The 21,829-nt window shown below is 37.8% G+C and overlaps 1 protein-coding gene across 5 annotated transcripts in view; it reads right to left on the minus strand.

Moving 5' to 3' along the window:
• The window catches only part of LOC114468624 (CD97 antigen-like), a 115,147-nt gene that overhangs the window by 26,203 nt on the left and 67,115 nt on the right, over window positions 1-21,829 (minus strand). For 3 of the 5 annotated variants that reach the window (XM_028455631.1, XM_028455625.1, XM_028455628.1), the window contains 2 exons: window positions 20,410-20,556; window positions 20,282-20,319 (listed from right to left, as the gene is read on the minus strand). In XM_028455631.1, the coding sequence (XP_028311432.1) occupies window positions 20,282-20,319; window positions 20,410-20,556 (185 nt within the window). Of the gene's footprint in view, window positions 1-1,643; window positions 2,050-7,428; window positions 7,492-7,582; window positions 7,743-14,516; window positions 14,609-14,696; window positions 14,764-14,848; window positions 15,091-15,237; window positions 15,442-15,661; window positions 15,857-15,947; window positions 16,121-17,952; window positions 18,058-18,132; window positions 18,296-18,373; window positions 18,404-18,578; window positions 18,657-20,281; window positions 20,320-20,409; window positions 20,557-21,829 lie in introns of those variants that run through there. The other 2 variants (XM_028455629.1, XM_028455630.1) reach the window with 2 other exon arrangements.

The following is a 21,829-nucleotide window of genomic DNA, read 5'->3' on the forward strand; positions in this document are numbered from 1 at the left end:
GCCAGAAACCAATAAAGCAACATGCTTATCAGATTAAACCCAGTGAAGTGAGAGTTGATTAAAAAGGAAGTCAACTATCCTTGGGTTTGCTTGCTCCAGCTTCAGTCCTTGGAGCTCTCCTTGTGTTTTGGACACAAAATCTAATGGAAGTACACGATTTTGTACAGATTTTACGAAAGGTAAATGCTGTCACCATACCAGATGCACATCCAATTCCATTAATTGATGATTGTATTGATGAAATTGGGCCTGCAAAGTACATTACAAAATGTTGAAGGGGTGTTGGCAGATGCCTTTAATGACTTTTGTAAAACCTGACAACTTTCTGCAATATACTGCTCCAGCCACCTTCCAAAGGCTAGTGAATAAGGTTTTGGTGGATGTCCTTGGTTGAAGAGCATATCTGGATGATGTGGTTATATATTCACAAGATTTGAAAGGTCACCTCTTAAAAGTAAGGGAAGTCTGGTTGTTTGTTGTCTGCCTCATTGACACTTAACCTCTCGAAGTGTGAGCTTGGAAAGGGATCTGTTTTTTTATCTTGGTCAGAAAGTGGGACAAGGACTAGCATGTCTAGTGGATGCAAAGGTAGGAGCCAATGGTGCCATTCCTGTGCCAACTACCAGGAGGGAACTATGCCAGTTTCTTGGTGTGGTTGGATTTTACAGAAAGGTGAAAACTTTTCTTCCATGGACCAGTGAGTGTCAGCAGACGTTGGGGGGTCATTTATTTATTACATGTGTTCCCTAAGTAAAACTAATCCTGTGCGAATAAGGCTTATTTAACATACACGCATCATGATAATAATAGTCAATAACAACCTTTGAATAATTGTGAAATTGCCTAACTGATATAACACATACCGGTATACATTTTGTATACAGATTTGAGATATGTACATATTCTGAGTTGGAAATATGAGGGTAGGTAGATGGTTTTGTATGGGTTTTTCTTACTATGAAAAGGGAGTGGGGAAAAATAGGAATAAAGTAAAATAAATAAAAAATCATACATTTTTATGTTTTGACAATTTTTATTGCTGAAATGTTTCAGACATCTAGGTAAATAAAATCATTCATTTCAACAAAAAGGTGTATTCTAACAATGACGTTGTTGATCAATGGTTTGAGTTTCCGTCGATTTCATTGGATCATTGCTCAACCAAGTGTTTCCCAGCCACTAGGCCGAGAGCAGTTTTTGTATTAGAATATTCAAAAAATTATCTTAGCTTTAATTTCTGAGGCTAAAAAGGTACAAATAACTGCAAAAAAACAACAAAGGCAATATATTAAATACTAATAATTGTAGTACTATGTTTGGGAAGACTGGCTATCTTGAGAAAGCTGGGACAGTAATGGAGCAACTACCAAAGCTGTTTTTAAATGACAAACACAGATAAAATAATTTTCCAAAGCAGGCAAATTTTACTGCATTATGTGAAATAAATATCTCTTTGCTGGGAAGGTACCATTAAAAAAGGGCACCCATCGCAAAAAGTATCAATAAATTAATATTATTAATAATATTATTATTAATATTAAAAAAAAATACAGCAGGATATTTTCTAATTGTATACAGCTATTTTAGTTAGTTAGTTTAGTTGAAGCATAAGATTTCTTACAAGAACTCAGATAAATGACCCGTCAGATATAAAAACATTTGGGGGTAATTTATGGCAGAGTAATTCATATTCTTAAATGAATGCAAACAAAATTGGGCTCCAGCAAAAAGGGTACTTTTTCTCATGCAGGTATAAATGGAAGGTGCTATCTGTGCATGTGCCTGTAAGGTTAAACAAGGGTGATATATCACCTTTATTGTCACATACATAATGCTACACACTACATTTGCAGTTAGAGTTAAGGGACTTGCTGGCTGAGGTGAGATTCGAACTGGTGACCCTCCGATCACAAGCCCGCTTCCTTAACCACTAGTTTGTGTGTGAACTATTGCAGACTTCTCTCCTCTTCATGTCCACCAATTTCATCTTTATTGGGACACCTTTTCTGCAAATTTGTCAATGTCCTCAGAGACTGATGGCAGATCTTTCTGTTCAAAGAAACAATTCAAAGTTATTGCATCCACTATTACTGTGCCAAGATATTACTACAAGACTGTGCTATTTGGACCCCAGGAAGACTAGCTGGTTCCCATGGCACTAGCTAATGGGGATCCCCTAATAAACAAATAAAGACAGAGATACATTTATTCCCATGGGCACCTTGGAGATGCCAAACAATCTGAACTACATATTCAAGGATTGAAACTGGAGAACACAGGAAAGAGACAATGCAAGCAACGAGAGAATATTTAATTCCCACGTGTGGCCCAGTGACACTACCTCTGTACTACAAACTCATTTTAGTTTAGGGGCCAAATACAGATTAGTTTGATCTCAAGTGGGCCACAGATTTTATGCGGGAAATCAAGTAATTTCAACTATTATATATATATATATCAATTATTGTGCCCTAGCGTACAATTCTACGTTTACATATAATGCAAAATATGTAAGTAACTGACAATATCCAAGCAATGAGTGACAGATGTCGTTCCCAACAGGATCTTCACTTTAAATTTTCTAGATTTTGTGATCAATATCAATTTTATTAACTGAAAATTATATTATTATTATATTAATTATTTGAGAAAAACAGTTTAACAATAAAAATTATTGCAATTATGCGATCATGCACCGGGAAAACTGTGAGCACCTGCAAATATTGTTGAGTTTACACAATGATTCATTGGTTATCTGTCATTTTTACTTTCTCCAAAGGGCCGGATTTGGCCTTGGCCCCCGGGCCATGAGTTTGACAAGTGTCATATAAAGGATTAGACATCTGGGGTCCTCGGATACATCAGCAAATGTGTGAGGATGTCACCATCACCAGGACTGTGACCATCTACCCGAACCAGAAAACATGGCTAAACGCAGAGGTACATGGTTTGCTGAAGGTCAGGGATGCTGCCCTGACACATATACCCAGAGAATCCAGAGCTACTTCTCCTCCGATGACCCAAGGAATACGTATATATACTACAGACACTGTTCACAAACTCTCCAAACTAGGACCAAGCCCCCGCCTCGGCAATGGTGTCCTGGACCTTCAATCAAATAGGTCGGTTCCATTGCGTCTCCTCCTCCCCATCATCCAAAGCACTTGCTAACCTCATGGATGTGCTGGGCCCCCTCCTGTTCACCCTTTTAAAATATGACTGCTCACTCCAGGACCTGGGATGTCATATTGTGAAGTTTGTGAATGACACCGTTGCAGTCGGATGCATCAACAACAATGGTGAGTCCAACTACAGGAAAGAGGTGGAACACCTGCAAGGTTGGTGCAAAAAGAACAACCTGTGTATCGACACAAATGAGACCAAGGAAAGAGAGTCGTGAAGGGGCAGGATGAGCTTCAAGAACTTGGGTGTACACCTAAGTCATGAACTCACCTAGGGCACCAACTCTTCCTGCCTGGTGAGGAGGGCTCACCAGCGCCTCTACTTCCTGAGGAGGCTAAGGCATGCTGGTTTTGGGGGCTCAGTCCTGACTTCATATGTGTGGTGGAAAATGTCCTTTGCCGGACATCCCTGTGTGGCTTTGAAGCTGTTCTGTAGCAGAGAAGGTCACACAGAACACTGTGGGAGGCCGCCTACCTACCACTATGGACATCTACTTCTCTAGTGTAAGGTTTTCTCTACCTTCTTACCGGATTTTTTCATTGAATAGCTACGAGGACAGATGACAAAAGTAGTACAATTTTTCAGTTGAGTTTATACTAAGTAGTCACAAGGAAAGTTTTAGCAGGCCTGCTGCTTGCATACAGCTCAAACGCAGGTGAGAACCGCAAACAAGAGTGTGTGTACAGAAATGTTTGGGAGTCTTCTTTGGGACCTGCGAAGGGGCGCATACAATGGGGGAGGCTTGTGCAAACGTTTTTGGCTGATTTATCACCATGATCCAGTCCAGCCGACTGCATCCTGACCTTGGCGGTTATATGAACAAAGTGTGTGTATGTTGAAAACCAGCAGTTTGAGTCTGTGTCATTGTCTGTGCTCACAGGGATACTTAAAAAACTTAAACCCTCCTCCTGTCCCACAGACCCGGTCCCTCCTCGCTTTTTTAAAGAGGTTTGGGACACCATTGGCTCTTCTGTTAGGGAGATCATCAACAGCAGCTTGGCTACTGGCATAGTGCCAGCTTTTTGTAAGAAAGCTGTAGTTGAGCCTTTGATTAAAAAACCTGGCCTTGACCCTGCAAATTTGGCGAATTATCGCCCAATTTCCAAACTACCATTGGTATCGAAAATTTTAGAGAAATGCGTTTTTGCACAGTTGCAACCTTTTTTAGATGAAAATGGCACTTTAGACCCATATCAGTCAGGCTACAAAGCTTTGCACAGTACTGAATCTGCACTTTTAAAGGTTTTTAATGACCTGTTTTTAATGACTGATTCTGGAGGTTCTGCCATTTTAGTGCTTTTAGACTTGACGGCTGCTTTTGACACAGTCGACCACACAATTCTTTTAGATCGCCTAAGAGATCGCGTGGGTGTCAGGGGGACCGCGTTGGAGTGGTTTAGGTCCTACCTGTCGGAGAGGTCATTCTCCGTCAGGCTGGGGGACTCCACTTCATCTTCTGCCCCACTTAACTGTGGAGTCCCCCAGGGATCTATCCTGGGTCCCATTCTTTTTGCTATATATCTCCTCCCACTTGGAGAGATTTTTAAGAAACATGGCATGTCTTACCATTTCTACGCAGATGACTGTCAAATTTACATGCCCATTGCAAAGAATGACCACAGCCCCCTGTCACCCCTGCTCCACTGTCTGGGTGACGTCAAGGCTTGGTTAGCCCAGAATTTTTTAAAACTGAATGAGGGAAAAACAGAAATAATGGCATTTGGATGTACCCTCGCAGACTTGGGATCACTCCAAAAGTATTTGCATCCCAAAGTCACCAGCCTTGGCGTCACCATAGACAGTGATTTTAAATTTGATAAACAGATCAATGGCGTTTTAAAATCGGGTTTTTATCATCTTCGTCTTTTATCCAAAGTTAAGCCTTTTTTATCATTTAATCTTTTTGAACAAGTCGTGCACGCTTTTATTTCAAGCCGTCTGGACTACTGCAACGCACTTTACTCGGGCATCAGCCAAAAGGCACTTTACCGCTTGCAGTTAGTCCAGAACGCAGCGGCACGACTTTTAACAGGGACCAAAAAGCGTGAACACATCACCCCAATCCTTGCTTCTTTGCATTGGCTCCCTGTTAAATTTAGAATTGATTTTAAAATTTTATTGTTTGTTTTTAAAGCTTGGAATGGACTGGCCCCTCAGTATATCACAGACCTCATCCAAATTTACCGACCCCCGCGCGCTTTGAGGTCTGAGGGCCAGCTCCAGCTCGTGGTTCCGAAGGCGAACCGTAAAACTAAAGGGGACAGAGCGTTTTCCGTTGTCGGCCCTAAGCTGTGGAACGCTCTTCCCCTCCACATCCGTACGGCCCCCACCGTGGAGTGTTTTAAATCTCGTCTCAAAACTCACTTTTATTCTCTGGCTTTTAGCACCGCGTAAGTTGTGTGGTCCTCTGTGTCTTTTATTTTATGTTTTTGAGTTTTATTCTTATTTATAGTTTTTAATGTGTTTTTATTTATATTTATTCTTTTAAACTGTTTTATTTTTATTTATTGTTTTATACTCGTTTAGTGGCAGAGCTCATTTGTATTGTTTTGGTTTTATTGTTGTGGTCGCATGTTCAGCACTTTGGAAACGTTTTGTTGTTTAAATGTGCTATATAAATAAAGTGGATTGGATTGGATATAGCTGGCAACAGAGTTCAGAGTGTCAGAGCCTACCAGAGACTAACATTGAAAAATACAAGAAATATCTTGCGAGTAATGATAGTTTAACTAAAACACAGAACCCACCATTAATTTAATCTACTGTGTTTCAAACTCCTCATGGCCTGAGCAGGCAAACCAAAACCTCTTTAACAGAAGTCACAGATATCTCTATTTAGGTTAATACAAACATTCAAATAATATCATATTGTTCTTCATGTATGGTTGGGCCAACATTTGATTAGTTCTAGTGTTCAAACTTGGGGAGTACATTAAAAAGGTGACATTGCCCAATCCCTGCATTTCTGTTAAGTGACTTACCGTATTTTTCGGACTATAAGGTGCACTATCAAAGAATGGGTCTGACCAGGCTTATTTTTATACATAAGGCGCACCAGACTAAAAGGTGCACCGGTTTATTATTATTATTATTATTATTATTGTTATTATTATTATTTAGGGATGTAAGGATTAATCGTAAGGCAGTTAAAAATCGATTCATATGTATCGCGGTTCATATCGATTCTCTGAAAATTGAATCGCAGTACTTTTTTTAAACAGCAGATTATCCTTCTCTTTTTTTAAAGTCCAATTGCTAAGGCAAAAAATACATTTTCAGTTGCACTTATAAAAACAAAAAGAACTAATATGCATAATTGCATTGTTTACTATAGAACCAGAATGTACATTTCTTATATTAATAATAATAATAATAATAATAATAATAATAATAATAATAATAATAATAATAATAATAATTTGACAATGAAAAATAAAAGGAAAATAGTACAGTATTTTCTAGGTTTTTTTTCCAAAAAAAATAAAGGAATAAGTTTCAATCATTTGTCTACAATCTCATTTTGTACCTGCTGTTCTCTGTTCAATAACCCACTGTTCAATTTTGTCCTCGAACTGTGGCCATCTGGCTTTGTTCCCTCGGAAACTGTTTAGTCTTTTTGACTTGGCGCAGGTTGTTTTCTTGCTTCCTCAACTTCCACACCATTGATTCATTAATGTTGAATTCTTTCGCAGTTGCTCTATTCCCATGCTCTAAAGCGTGACTGATAGCCTTCATTTTTAAATCTGCTTTGTAAGCATGTCTTTTACCAGGTGCAATTTTGGAGTCCTTAAACACACACATTAACACCGGTATTACCGGTATGTTGAACCACAGTACCGGTACATATCACTCCGCAAAGCGCCTGACTATGGTAGCCCTGAAGCGCCAAAAATCCATCAAGAGGTGCAGCTTCATAAGCATGTCTCTGACCAGGTAACATTTTGGGGTCCTTAAACACACACAATAACACCGGTATTACCAGTATGTTGAACCACAGTACCGGTACATATCACTCCGCGAAGCGCCTGACTACGGTAGTAGCCCTGAAGCACCAAAAATCCATCAAGTGGTGCAACTTCATAGTTTACCAAAGTTGTACTAAAACACTTTGACATATTACTTCATACATAAGGCGCACTGTTAATTTTTGAAAGAATTAAAAGATTTTGAGTGAGTCTTATAGTCCAAAAAATACGGTATGTCATAAAATCCAAGCACTGGTTTCTTGTCACCAATCCAACTTACTTCTGAGGCTCCTTTTTTTGTAAAAGCAGAACCGCTCAGCCAACTGATGTACATCTCTCTAACCTGAAAATATGGGAGAAAAAACTTTTATAAAAATGCTGTTTTGTAAGATAACTCCTGTGCAGGTAAACAACTATCATGCCATGAATTGTACCTCCTTGTTGAGCAGACAGTGGACAATGTAGAGAAAGGTGCCTTGCTGGGAGTTCAATATAATGAAAAGGACCTGAAAGAAAATGTTTGTCTGGTACAGGCCCAGAATCCAGGTACAGCCCAATATGACAAACTGGGCAACAATCTTGAAGATGATCACCCTGAAAAACATCAACAATGGTTTATTGGATTGTGAAACCAAGCGCTGAACAGCATTGAATGTCTGTCATGAATAATGAAAAGCAACAGTTTGTACACCTTGAGTCAAACGATCAAAATTGTTTTGAAAATTAAAGACTAACTCAGGGGTACTACTACTGCAAGCTAGGGCCGTTCCAAGCTTACAGCAGGAATCCCCCCCACCCTGTCCCTTTTCTGGCATGGTAGAACGGACGAGATCACCAGCTCAACTAGGTTCCCACAGACAAACTCGTTAATTTATGACACACGCATGGCATTACCTCACCATTAAGCAACTCTGGGTTTGTTGTTGACAGTACATGCTCATTGCTGTTCATTTCATATCTCCTGTTGCGTAGGGTAACTATACGTCCAGATTCACCCAGACACGTGCTCTTTTCACGACTGGATAATACGAACGGACTGCGTTTCCCATGGCCCCTGAATGCAACACGTTATTTTAAATGACCGTAACTCTGCTCATATTTGCTCTATTGGAGAAATACCATCAGTTTATGAAAGATAAGAAATTGCTCTTTACAGCCAGTGTCAGTAAATTGCGGTAATTTTACTCACACGTAACGGAAACATTAAAAATGCCGCTTTGTTTTGACGAAATCGACATGAGGAACAGAGAGAACCAAGTGAGTGAGAAAGAAAGAGAAAGATTAAAACAGACTTAATAGCATTGGATTTATTAAAAATGAAGACTCTCTTGATAAAAACCACCATGAATGGAGGTTCCAAGGGATTTGAAAAAAAAGGAGGAAACTGGGCCTATAAAGGTAAGATCAGTTTAATTTCTGGATCAATAAATGTCGTTCTGCTTTTGTGGAGCTAGTCTTTATGTACATTAATGTAAGTGTCCTAAACTGCCTCACACATTAAAAGTATCTATTTACAGGGGATTTGTGTGTTTGTTTAAACTTTGTGTGTGTGTGTGTGTGTATTTATCTTCATCACTTTCAGTTTTCCTTTAGATGAACATGACAATATCTAACTCTTCTTTTGTTTCTTCTTCTTTAAGTCCATGCAGAGTGGACACGCCCCTCCCTGGACATTAAAACCATGAGCTGATCCTAGTTTCCATCATCAGGTTTCGACCCATCACTTCTACAGACAACAGACAGAATAAAGCTCAGAGTCAACATGGACCCATGGGATGCACTTATTTATTGAAACGTATATTAAATTATTATTTAATGTTCTGTAATTTTATTTTCAAGGAGATGTTTTTCATTGTTTCAATAGTTTAGAGACTCAAGGAATGTTTATATGATTTGTTTCAAGGACAGATTGTTATAATGCATAATAAATTTACTTGAGTCACCACTAATTTCAGATTGTTTTTAAGTCTTTGTATAAAGACACTTTAACAGTGTCATATAATAATAATAATACCAACAACCACTGCACACGCCACCATAGAAACTTCCAGTGAATATTTTATATTTTACAAATCATCAAAAAGTTCACTGATGGTGACACTGAGATCTCAATGTCACCATCAGTGAACTATTTTTTTATTCGTAAATTATTCACTGGAATCGTAGATAATCTGTGACAAAGACATCAAAGGTTGTTATTTTGAGGAATCATATTTATGATTAAAAGTTATATTTGTATTATTTTCTAAAGTTTAGAATTATCTGGCTCGTCTTCCTTTCTTTCTGTTCACAGCATAACCTTATATTGAGTTCTAAAAAATGTGTTTACAGCTAATTTTACTGATTATTGTTACAAATCATCCTGCATGTGCATTATATACAGTATAAATGTGTAGATTTAACCAACTGTTGGAGAAACTATTTTATTAAATACAAAGCAAACGACATGTAAACAGAAAAACAAAGGTAGAAATAGTGTATTTAAATTGTGAAATTAGTGAGTTGTTGAAAAGTGCTGACGTGCAGCGGAGGGTCTTCTTCTGCAGAGACGTGATGATGAGGGGTTCGTGTAAAACCCGGAATTCCGAGGGTACAAAGATGCATATAAACGCATATTACTGGTATATTAACCCATATAAACCAAAAAATATGGAAATGGGACATTTTACTGCTGCAAATGTGTAACATATTATTGGTATTTTTAGTTTTTTGGTTTATATGGGTTAATATACCAGTAATATGTAGTTATATCCTCGGAAATACCCGGACCCAATGATGAGCTGCTACACTCCGTTACTGTCCCGCTGTCTGCTGAGCAAAGAGAAGTCCTGACGGTCACGTTGTCCTCTGCCTTCATGAATTCTCTGTGGTGTCGTTCATATATCCTCAGGTAACACCATCTCTGAACTTTGAATCGGCCAACAAGCACTATCCGCTATCATTACGGAACGCGGATGTTGATGTGCCGTAAAGCGTTGCGCGGTTCCAACGTCATCAAGTTTTGCGCGCGGGTCAAGTTGAGTTGTATGTGCGCGTGCGCGGCCCACCTGTTTGGACCACCTCTTCCAGCAGGACCATTGGGCCGTTACCCCCCCTGCGGTGCAGTTCACGCCTATGCAGACCAGACAATGGCCCCCCATGGTTTCACACATGCACAGAGCTGGTTAGGAACGGCCCTGGTTGCCAGTGTGAGTACACCCTAAACCACAAAACCCCAGTGCTGAAAACAAATGTATTTGGCATGAAGTAGTGTTGTTGATTGACCCTAGTCCAACTCTTGACATTTTAGTCAAAGAGTTGCCATATTTGGATGTAAGAATGATTGCCGTCTATGGGTTGAAATTCACCTATCAATATAAAATTTTACTATTTGCTGAAAATGGTGATTTGTTGCATTTTGGTGTCTCCTTAGGTCACTGTTGGCCCTGCTCCTCCCATAAAAACTATCACCTGCCATCCCTACAATTTCTAGCAAATAGGTTGGATTGAGAGAATTGCTAATAAAGCAGTACAGCAAGGATTTAGTAGGCAGTTAGCATAGCATATTAAGTTCTATTAGAGGTTTTATTACATAGACTAAGTGTGCCTTAACTTCTTCAGCAGCCTCGCTCATAATTACGGCATTTTTTTTTATCCCTCCCCCAGTGGCAGGTCAGCCAAAACTGCGAGTCGTACTATTTTCACCGCAAAAAGTTCCAGATGTGATTAATTGCATTGCGTCAACTGCATTAAATCATTTGCCTTTCCCGCTCCCATTTTTTTGCTTCCCTTCTGTATTCCGCCTAAATGAGATATTAATCAGAGGGAAACGCCCTAAATGGATTGTAGGCACACTGTGATGCACTGAACATGCCTAGTCCTGTTTCCCTGGGGTTTGTACGCCTCATCAGTGTGTGAAGTGACGTTTGCACATGTTTTAATACCCAGAAACCTTTAGTGATTTCCTCCCCAATGTACAGTATGCCCAACCGAGGCCCATAGTGCTTGTCCTTTTGAGATGATGAATGAGCTTTTTCTGTGGAACACTACCGGCTTTCTTTTTGCCTCTTTAGTATGCCAGGTTCATCTTTCTCATCGCCGACCCTGAATATTTAGGAAAGTCCTGGTACGCAGTTGGTTGAAATTTGAAAAATGCATACCGTCCCACTGAAAGCACTGCATTCATGCGAGAGAGAGATAGTGAAGGTGACATTGTGCAGATTTAATACATGGGTCACTGGCAATAACTGTGCTGCTCTAACTTGTTGATTAGGTGCTATTTGAGCAAAAGCTTATTTGCATAAAAGGGTGGCAAAATTGCGCAAAATGATGAGTATTCACTCATTTAAATACATTCCTTGAGGCACAGTTTGCCTCTGTATCACAGTTTGCGTTGCCCTGTGGATGATGCAATTCCATTTTTTCTCTCATTTGTGCTGGTTTAGAGTTAAAAACGCTGCACAATCCTTTTGAGGATCTGGTACGTATATATTATTTAAGTAATAAATTATGTATAAATCTTGTGCATTGTGTGTCTGCTTGTGTTAGCCCTTTATTTGTTGACCTCTAGTAAGTCAACGTTGCAAAGGCCAGATGGGCTTAGGTTCAGCACCCATCGTAAAATATTATGTATCTATTAATTTATTTGATAGGGACAAGTGTGAACAATCAACATGTACCACACTTAGGGGTGTAACGATACACTAAAATCACGGTTCGATATACGTACCTCGGTTTTGAGGTCAAGGTTCAGTTCATTTTCGGTACAGTGAGGAACAAAATGTTAAATAATGATTTGGTTGTTGCTTATTCAAAACTTTAATAAACCAACAATGTATTTAACATGATATAGAATATGAAAATAAAGTTTAAAAAAAAATACAATACTATGTAAAGTGCTTCTTGGTAACAATATTTTCAAACAAAAAATACATTAAATATTATAGAAATAAGCTCACAGCTTGTTATCAGCTTTTAACAAACAAAAAGTACAGCACAGTTCCAGCATGTAGCCCTTGGTTTAGACCACGGGTCTGCAACCTGTGGCTCTGGAGCCTCATATGGCTCTTTGACTATTTTGCAATGGCTACTCGTTGCTTTAAAAAAATAAAATAAAATAATGAATTTTTATTTCTTACAGAGGGTATCAATGATTAATGACGTTATCTTCAAATAAAATTATGATAACCTAAAAATATATCATAATAATTCTGCCACCGTCCAACTTTAACTCCTGCAACATCTACAAACCATCAGCTTTCTTTGCATCTGTGTCTAACCTTAAGTTTTAAATCCCTTGTAAGATAAAAAAAAAAAAAAAAAAAAAAAAAAAAACTAACAAAAAGAATATTCTGGAAGAAAATAGAGATTGTATTTGTGTGGGGAAAGATTCATTTTATTGCCAACATGCCGCCTTAGCATGCAAGCTTGATCTGTTAACATGATCAGTGTTATCAACCTCAAGTTATTTTTTTTAGCCCTTCCAATTTATTAACTCATACGATTATGCAATATTATTTTACCTGTATAAAATTTTATACACTGTATTGTCTTTATTGAGAAGATATTTTTTTCGGTTGCGGGAGGACTTCTATCCAAAAACTTAAATTCGCTTGTTCATTCAAAACTTTAGTAAACCATCAATGTATTTAGCATTATACAGAATATGAAAATAAAGTCAAAAATAAATAAATAAATAAATAAATAAAATACTATACTAAAGTGCTGCCTGGTAATAACATTCTCAAGCAAAAATACATCAAATATTATTAAAAAAAATTAAGCTCCTCACAGCTTGTTAACAGCTTTTATCCACTGCTATAAAGACTCCAATGGCAGTTGTTATTGCTTTGGACAGATCTGAATTGCTAGGCAGAGGCTGCTTAAATGCCGAAGTCAGCTGCGTTTGCACTAAGGATATTTTCTTTCTTGTCGCAGTGATATTCGCACTCGGGTGGGGCCGTTTCCAAGTGAGTTAGCATGTTCGCCATGTTCAGGAAACACACCTGATCTAAGCTGAACAATGTCGGCACACTGCCCTCATTTTATCCACCTGTCTTTCTCCGTTGCAGTATTTCACCCGGAAGCCGAAGTGTTCCCAAGAAGGAGAATTTAGCAACAGGTGAGGGTCCCCCAGCTCTGGTTTCTCGCTAACGTTAGCCACACGGGATGCACATGTAGCTGCAGGCGGAAGTAAACACGCAAACTCTGTTCCGTTCCGGGAACTCACCCGTGCACAACCCTGTACCCGAACCGAACGTTCTGTACCCAAAGGGTTCAATACAAATACATGTATTGTTACACCAAGTTCACTTTTGAAAGCCCCCAGATCTAAGTTCTATTTTAGCTCAGGAGACAACGAGTTCCAGAGTTTAGCGCCATGGACACTAAAGGCTGACTGTCCAAAGGTGTTTTTTCTAAGGGACACTTTGACATTTCCATTAGCAGCTCCTCGTGTGATGGAGCCCAGAGATCAAAATGGGACTATGAGCTGTCTGAGATTATCAGGGGCTTGGTTGTACAAACATTTATACATTAATTTTAAATTACAAAATTACAGACATTTTTCAAAGTTAAGAAACTTTAACCTCAGCAATACTCCACAATGGTGCATTCTGGCAGATGTTTTATCTAGTGTTTTTAATGCTCTCTTGTAAATCAGTCTTAAAGGCCTGATTGTTGTGGTAGTTGCCTGTGACCAGGAGATTAAACAGTAACTGAGATGAGAGAAAATCATTGCATGCATAAATACATTTGCTGCATGAAATGGTAAACAGTCCTGAATGATTCCAAAGCAGTACAAGTTTACTTTGGCTGTTCTTGTGATGTTTTTTTTACATAGCTTTAAATGGGAGTCCAAGATTAGGCCAAGATATTTAACTTCTTGGACCTGGGCAATGTTTTGACCATTAATTGTGAGATGCAGTTCTTCCAGGGGATGTGATGTGGAAGCAACACAAACTGACACGGTCTTACTCACATTTAGGGTTAGTCCTGAGTTTTGAAACCATATTGACATGGAGTTTAGGTGCTGCTGCAGCTGTGCAGTAATGGTTTCGACACTTTTGCCACTTGGAAACCAGCACCCAGACAGATATTTGGTAAATCAATAATGTACAGTGTAAAAATGAAAGGCCCAAGTATTGATCCCTGTGACAAACGTTTTCAATGTTGCAAAGGATGACTTTTCATTGTTAATTGGTACACATTGTTGTCTATGTTCCAAATATGTCTTGAACCACTGTAATGTAATAAATACAATTTGTTATCTTTTTTTATCACCAAAATTAAGCAATAATTTAGCACTTTTCCATGTATCCTCTATCTCATTTACAATAAAGTTCAGTAGCATTATTATTTCGAGGCAGAAATTCAGCCAAGCACACTTACTTTGTATCTTGAGATTGAGAGGCACCACTTTTCATGTTGGCCAAAGTTTGTCTCAGACTCCATAAAGTTGCAATGAACAAAATAAAATTGAGCTGAAAAATCGAAAAACATTGATATTGAGGGGAAAAAAGCACCTATTCATTATTAATAATAAATACTACAGTTAAGTCATTAACTCACAACAAGAACAGCTATCACAGGCCCCGTCAAAGCCCAATTAAAACTCCTCTTTTGGGACAGCCAACATCTGCAATATGAAAATACACACACAATATGATATTAAACATACCTTAATGATTTGAAACCCTTTTGTGTATCTTTGTCTAACTCACGCTCCTGCCTCAGTGGGTCCATATCCATCAGAATACACCAGTGCAGAAACACCTATAATCACAAAAGGAATTCCGTAGCCAATCAGGTAGAGAACTGGCCAGGGGAGGCCATCTTTCTGGATGACCTGGACCTTGGTGAGCCTTCGGACCAGCAGGTAGAGCTGCACCGCCTCCAGTAGCATCCACATAAAACTTGCAACAACTAAGAAGTGGAGAATTCCTGCCATGACAGTGCAGGCCAGCTGCAGAGAAACATAAGATGAACCTTAGAGCTTATCCTTTAGAGAGTAGAATGCATGTATAAAGTGCTAATAATACTTTTGTCACTGCTTGCACGGATGAGGAAAGTAGGGTGAAAAACATGTTTCATTAGTTTCCTAATAGGTTACCTCATCGTTAACAAATTTGTCATTCCACAGTAGCAGTAGATGAGAGAGGCCTAAGTTAAGGCAGAGGTGAAGACGTGCTGTGTTGTTGATCTTTGGGTTCCAGCTACACAGAAGGAAGGTGAGGATAGCCAAAGCAAAGAAGAACAGGCCCACAGCCACACACACTCTGTTTAACCACTCCAAGAAAGTGCTCTCTGGTGGAGGCTGAAAAACAGAGCAGACACAATTACTGTATCTAAATAGTTGTTAGGGCATCAATGAACAAATGATCTTTGAGGATCTGTATGTACATTGTACTTTTCGACAACCAAGTCATCCAATTGTCCTGGTAACAAGGCTCACTGTGCTTATCATTGGATGGTCTGCGATAAAGTCGAATAAAAAGTTAACTTTAATCAAATCTGTTGACAAGGGCTTGATATACCTCCCCGATCTGCATGATGAGTGCGAAGGTAGAGAGATGAGAGCAGCTACACACTGTAAGGTTTTCATCAGAGTAAGAAAGCCAGCAGCCTTCCTCTGACCAATGAATAATATCACCAGGCTTTTCATTTTCCGTTATGTTTGTTCTTTTATCTTCCCAGAACACACAAGTGGCCAATCCTGATTCTGGTGGTTTCTGCAAAGTCATACAAATCAAACAATAAAATGCATCGAAAAAGGTTTTTGTCATAAAAATAACGTGCAACATCTGGATGTTGCTGCTGCACCTTGTCATGATAGATTGTGAAGTTAACGGGCAGTGTGAGGTTGGTGGTGTTCATTGGTAAAAAGGCTGTAAAAACATCTGCAAACATCTCCGTCTTGTTCTCTGTTTCAAAGTATTCATGACTAAGAAGGCGGCCCAATCCTTTCAGGTTTAGAAAAGCAGCTGGTTTAAAACCTTTAAGTTGTAAAACACACACAAAAAAAATACAATTAGTAATGAGAAAACTGAATTTTCACAAATTTGCTCACATTTATTATAATAATATACTTATTATTTTTTTCATCACCTGGAAAAAGGATTGGGGCCAATTATAATTGTGTAATTGATACTTACTTACATTTATGACATAATTATAATTGGAATTGAAAAAAATATGTGCTGTTGTACTCTTATTGGATTGTAATTGAGTTCAGATGCAAACTATGTAATTGTAATTGGCATGAAAATTCCATTAAATTATTTTTTTCTCATCATTACTTTTCAACAACACCAGACGTAACCACAGACATGAAGTTTTCCTCATTTCCTTTTTTCATTTTCATTTGTGTCAGCTGTCATAAAAAACATAGTTTTTTCAATGAGAAAAACACATAATATGCATTTAGGAAAATAAATTAGGTGCAAAGTGGCACATTTGATATAAATTTATTACAAACTTGAGTTGGTCAATAATTTTTTTGGCATTATTACTTTTAGAGCTATGAGCATTTTTGGAAGAAAAAAAAAAACCCTACACTCTTTGAGCTTAGGTACCAAAACATTACCCTTCATCAAAGTGTCTTCAAAATGTGATATATACTGTAAATATTTTTTTCCCACTTTTATCACATCAGATCTTTTCAACAACACCAAACCAAACCATAGATGTAAAGTTTTTCATATATTTCTTTCCCATCATGTTAATCAGGATCGGCTGCTATTTTAAGGAGGTGTGAATTGCTCAAGTGGGATAATGACTGAAACCTTTAGTGAATCATTACACCCATACAGGTAGGATGTTTTGGAGTTGTTCAGAAATATTGTTTAAGCAGTAGTTTAAATATAAAGGTCTGCTGTGTTGAACCACATTAATCGGGGTTGGCTGTTACATTATATTAGATGTGAATTGCTTTGGTGCCATGGTGCATTACACCTGTAGTCAGGCAAGACAATAAATGTATATGTATTTGTATGATTCTTTTGAGGATCATTTTACCCTTCAAAAACAAATTTAAATCTAGGAGTATACTGACACAAAAAAGGCCCAGATGCTCACACCAAAAATATGAATACAAATATTTGCATTTTTGTGTATTTTACTGCTGATTTAAGACATGGGTCAAAACTGACTTATTATCATAAGCAATGCTAACAGAAAGCTAACATAAGAGGAAGGTTAAATTCCACTGGGATATTTACTAGAAGCTAAGTAATTGTTTTATTTATAATTTCACTTTTGTAAATGAGAATGTAATTGACTTTCGGGTGATAAAATTTATCATAATAAATATGTTCTTCAACTTCACATCTCACCCTCACTGTAAAATAATCTATTCTTCCCCACCCTTTCTATTTCCTAATTTGAGTCTCTCCTCCCTGCTCCTCCCCCCTTCACCTCGGTGTAACACTGCTCTCCCTTTTTATATCCTCCCTATAATAAAATATTTCTTACCCTTCCTTAGGGAGGGCTGGTGATGGTCACAATTAATCAATAAAATAAATCAATTTATTTTATTGCAATAACAAAAAATGCATTGCTGTCTCATAATGATTGTACTTCTTGTAGTGTTGACCTTTGACAACATGTGCAGACAAGAGGACAAAACAAAAACAAAAAAATTATCATAATTTATTTGTAATTGGAAAAAATGTTGGTCACTATAATTGTAATTGAACATGGATAATTGAAGACATAACTGTAATTGACCCCAACCCTGCCTTGAAGTGCTGGCAAACAGTATATATATATATATATATATATATATATATATATATAAAGTTTTTATTGATACTCATATTGATTTTACCATCAAAGTCAAGATGCTCCAGGTGGATGTCCATCTTTTGTGCAGTAGTAGAGAGTGACAACGGCCTTCTGTTCATACTTGCATTAACTGTCAATAAACTCATTTCTTTTAAACACACACAAAAAAATAATTAATGTCTACATCTATTTATCAGGATTAGGAACCTAAAGTTTCACCTACCCAATGTTGAACTATTCATTGTTACAGTGAAAGGTTCTACAGTTGAGGGATTACTTCCAGCAACTAGAAGTTCTGTTATTGCAAGAATTATACTACCAGTCACCCCGTCTCCATGGTTACCCAGTGTGTTTGATTCAACTTGTGGTCCAATACCTGCTGCTTGCTGAAAAAAATAAAGGTCAGATTCATTATTGGGAAGATTAATAGTAACAAAATGGTCATATGATGTTATTATACATACAGTGGCTGCAGCAAAAAAGCTATTGACTTTCTGCGAAGAAATCAAGAGGATTCAGGGGAATGAGTTAGACAGATAAAACTTCACTGAATTTACTCAAGTTTATTGTTTCAGAATCTTTATATATATTATATATATTCTTATAGAAAAAAAAAAAACATTTTAGTACAATTCTTAATTCGTTGAGGAGTTTTCCACTTTAACCTACCCCTGGTGGTAAATAGTTCTTGTTTTCGCTTAGTTGATCCAACATGGTAAGAAGAAATGTTTTTTCTTTTGTTTGTCCCTGAAAAATAATGCATCAGTTAAATCAATGTATCTGTGTCTTGAATTTTGGTTCTGTCATATTCACGTTGGGTTGTCTCTTATATGTTTCCTCTTTTGGCCAAGATCATTGAGAAGTCAATTCTTAACCTTCAACAAAATATTTGCTAAATTTGAGTCAGGCTTTAGTTCTCAGCACAGAAACAGCTCTTATCACATTCAGGAAAAGTATCTGTTCTCATTCTATTGGATCTAAGTGCTGCATTTGACACTGTGGACCATAAAATTTTGTACGTGGAATGGACTAAATGGAAAAGTAATGTAATGGTTTAAGTCCTACTTGGAGGAGCAAAGTTTTTTTGTAAGCATTGTAAACATTGAATCTGACAGATTACCAATGTCTTGTGGGGTTCCTCAGGGCTCTGTTCTTGGACCCCTTCTGTTTAGCCTTTGTACGCTTCCTTTAGGACAAACTTTAGTCCCATTGAGGTGTTAAGTGACTGCTTAAAAATGGTAAACTGCTAGATTAGTAAAAACTTCCTTCAACTAAACCATGACAAGATGGAGGTGATTGTCTTTGGTAACAAGGAAAAGAGGAATGCTATCAGCAAGTATCTTGAGTCTCGATCTTTAAAAGCTAAAGACCAAGTCAAAAACCTTGGTGTTCTGATTTACTCAGATCTTACATTCAGCAGTCAGATCAAATCTATCACAAAAACAGCTTCTACCACCTTAAGAACATCTTCAGAGGGAAATGTTTAATGACTGGTCCATGCTTTTATCTCCAGCAAACTGGACTATTGTAATGATCTTCTGACAGGAATCCCCCAAAAGAGCATCAAACAGCTACAGCTGGTTCAGAACGCTGCAGCTCGGGTCTTAACCAGAACAAATAGGTCAGAACACATTACTCCAGTTTTAAAGTCTTTACACTGGCTCCCAGTCAGCCTCAGAATACAATTTAAAGTTCTGCTGCTGGTGTATAAATCTGTGAATGGGTTTGGTCCAGAATACATCAATGAGATGTTAGTCAGGTATGAACCCAGCAGGTCTCTCAGATCTATGGACACAGGTCAGATAGTGGAGCCCAGAGCTCACAGTAAACATGGTGATGCTGAGTTTAGTTGTTATGCTGCAAAGAAGTGGAACAAACTGCCAGCAGAGCTGAAGTCAGCATCACATGTGAACATTTTTTTAAATCCAAGTTAAAGACACTCTCTACTACGTATGATTGAGAGGGAGATTTTTGGTCATGTTGTTGATATAATGTGTTTGATACTAATTTTAAAATTCTTTACTGCTGATTTTAAATGTTTTTGCGGCTGATTTTAATGTTCGTATAGATTTTTATGCTGTTTATTGTTTTCTGTTGCACTTTTTGATCATGTAAAGCACATTGAATTTGCCTTGTGTATGAAATGCACTATACAAATACATTTGCCTTGCCTTGCCTTGCCTTTATCCGATTAGCCTCTCCCTGTTTTAATTAAAGCCTAGTAATAGCCCAAACTAACTTGACAACCATTTATTTACATTCTAGCTCAGGACTAGACCTTGAATTCTAATTATTAATTTCTAAGTAGCCACTTTGGCTTTGATAGGGCAGTAATATTTAAACTCACAAATTGGCAAAAAGATGTGTCTTACCTCAACTGGTGGTGTTTCTGCTAAAATGTCTTGTACACCTGTCACCAATTTTGGAAAAGATTGTAAATCCTCATTTTGTAAACATTGTCAATTGTATGGTTATATCATTTAAACTTGAATGTACTAACTTTTACAAACTGTGATGCCCTCCTCCCATAATAGTCCTGTCGAGGGGTAGAACAATTCCCCACAAAAACAGTGAAATGTTCCTTCTGCGTTGAGGCACAAATTTCCCTGTCCACATATAGGGGGAATCTCTAAACACTCATTTATATCTGTAAAAAAAACAGGATTCATATGTGTATACAAGGACACATAATTGAGTACAAAATAAGCAATAACATCATACCACTGACAAAAGTAATGATTGACACTACTGGCACCTGTACCCGGTTTGGTTAGTTTTACAAGCAGAAAACATAGACACAATTTATAATAAGAGTGTAGAATTGTCATGTCATCTCTAAAACTGCAGGTATTGTAGATATATTTCCATTCTGCAGTGTAGAAACTGGAAGCAGGATTGAGGGCACCAAAAATCAATAGGTTAAAACCTTGTCTCGTGTATAATATTATTTTCGTCGTGCTGCAACATTCTCTTCTGTATGTGCCTTTTCCAATTGTTTTGTTTCAATCACAATACTTTGCATCTAACAATCCGCATTTATGTAATGAGCGGTCACCATTATGTATGCCTCCATCCGCAGCGATGACCACAAATCTGTAGTAAAACTAACGTTGCAAAGACTGATGGATTTTCTCTTTTACTTCCTCAAAGCGCACGGTTATTTTGCACTTCAATGTCTCTCTCACTGGGACTGTGAACCTCGGCTCCAGTGTTTTAACAATTTCTCTAAAGCCAACTCCTTCCACAATATTCAATGGCCTCATATCTTTGGCAATGAAATTTACAATGGATTTGGTTATTTTGTCTTTCTTCTTTGCCGACAGAGGATAGGACATGTCCAGCTTGGTTTGCTTGCCTGTCACAGCATCCTGTGGTTGTATGACCTCGGGATGTGCCTATAAAGTTTACATAACTCACATTAAATGCAACTGTCCACGGAATTGTTCAAACAAATTAAATTCAATATGCCTTTAACACGCTGTAAAGAATCTAATGTACCTCTTCCAAATGGTAGGCCATGTTTGTCGTCTAGCTGTGGTAAGTGAACTTTAGCTTACATATATTACATTCAACCATTTTGTTGTCCGTTTTAACACAATGTTGCCAAACATAAGACTTAGACTTTCGAGACATTTTTAAACAAAATCACTTGCACCAATAGCCTACTGAATTTTGATGCGGATGAGAGTCAGATTGATGCTGTCGTCTGCCATGCAGTGGAATCAGACTGAGCACATGCGGCATTGCGCAAAATATATCAGTAGACTACATTAATAAAATCGCACAAATGTCACCCATTGTAATTTTATTGTTTCGCAAATAATTAACAACTTTTAATGCTGAAATAAATTGAAAGTCTAAGTCCCTGCATATTAAATAAGTCTGGTTGACCAATGAAAATCTTAGTCGACCACGACAGC

This window comes from Gouania willdenowi, chromosome 8 (genome assembly GCF_900634775.1).
Source record: "Gouania willdenowi chromosome 8, fGouWil2.1, whole genome shotgun sequence".
NCBI lineage: Eukaryota > Metazoa > Chordata > Actinopteri > Blenniiformes > Gobiesocidae > Gouania > Gouania willdenowi.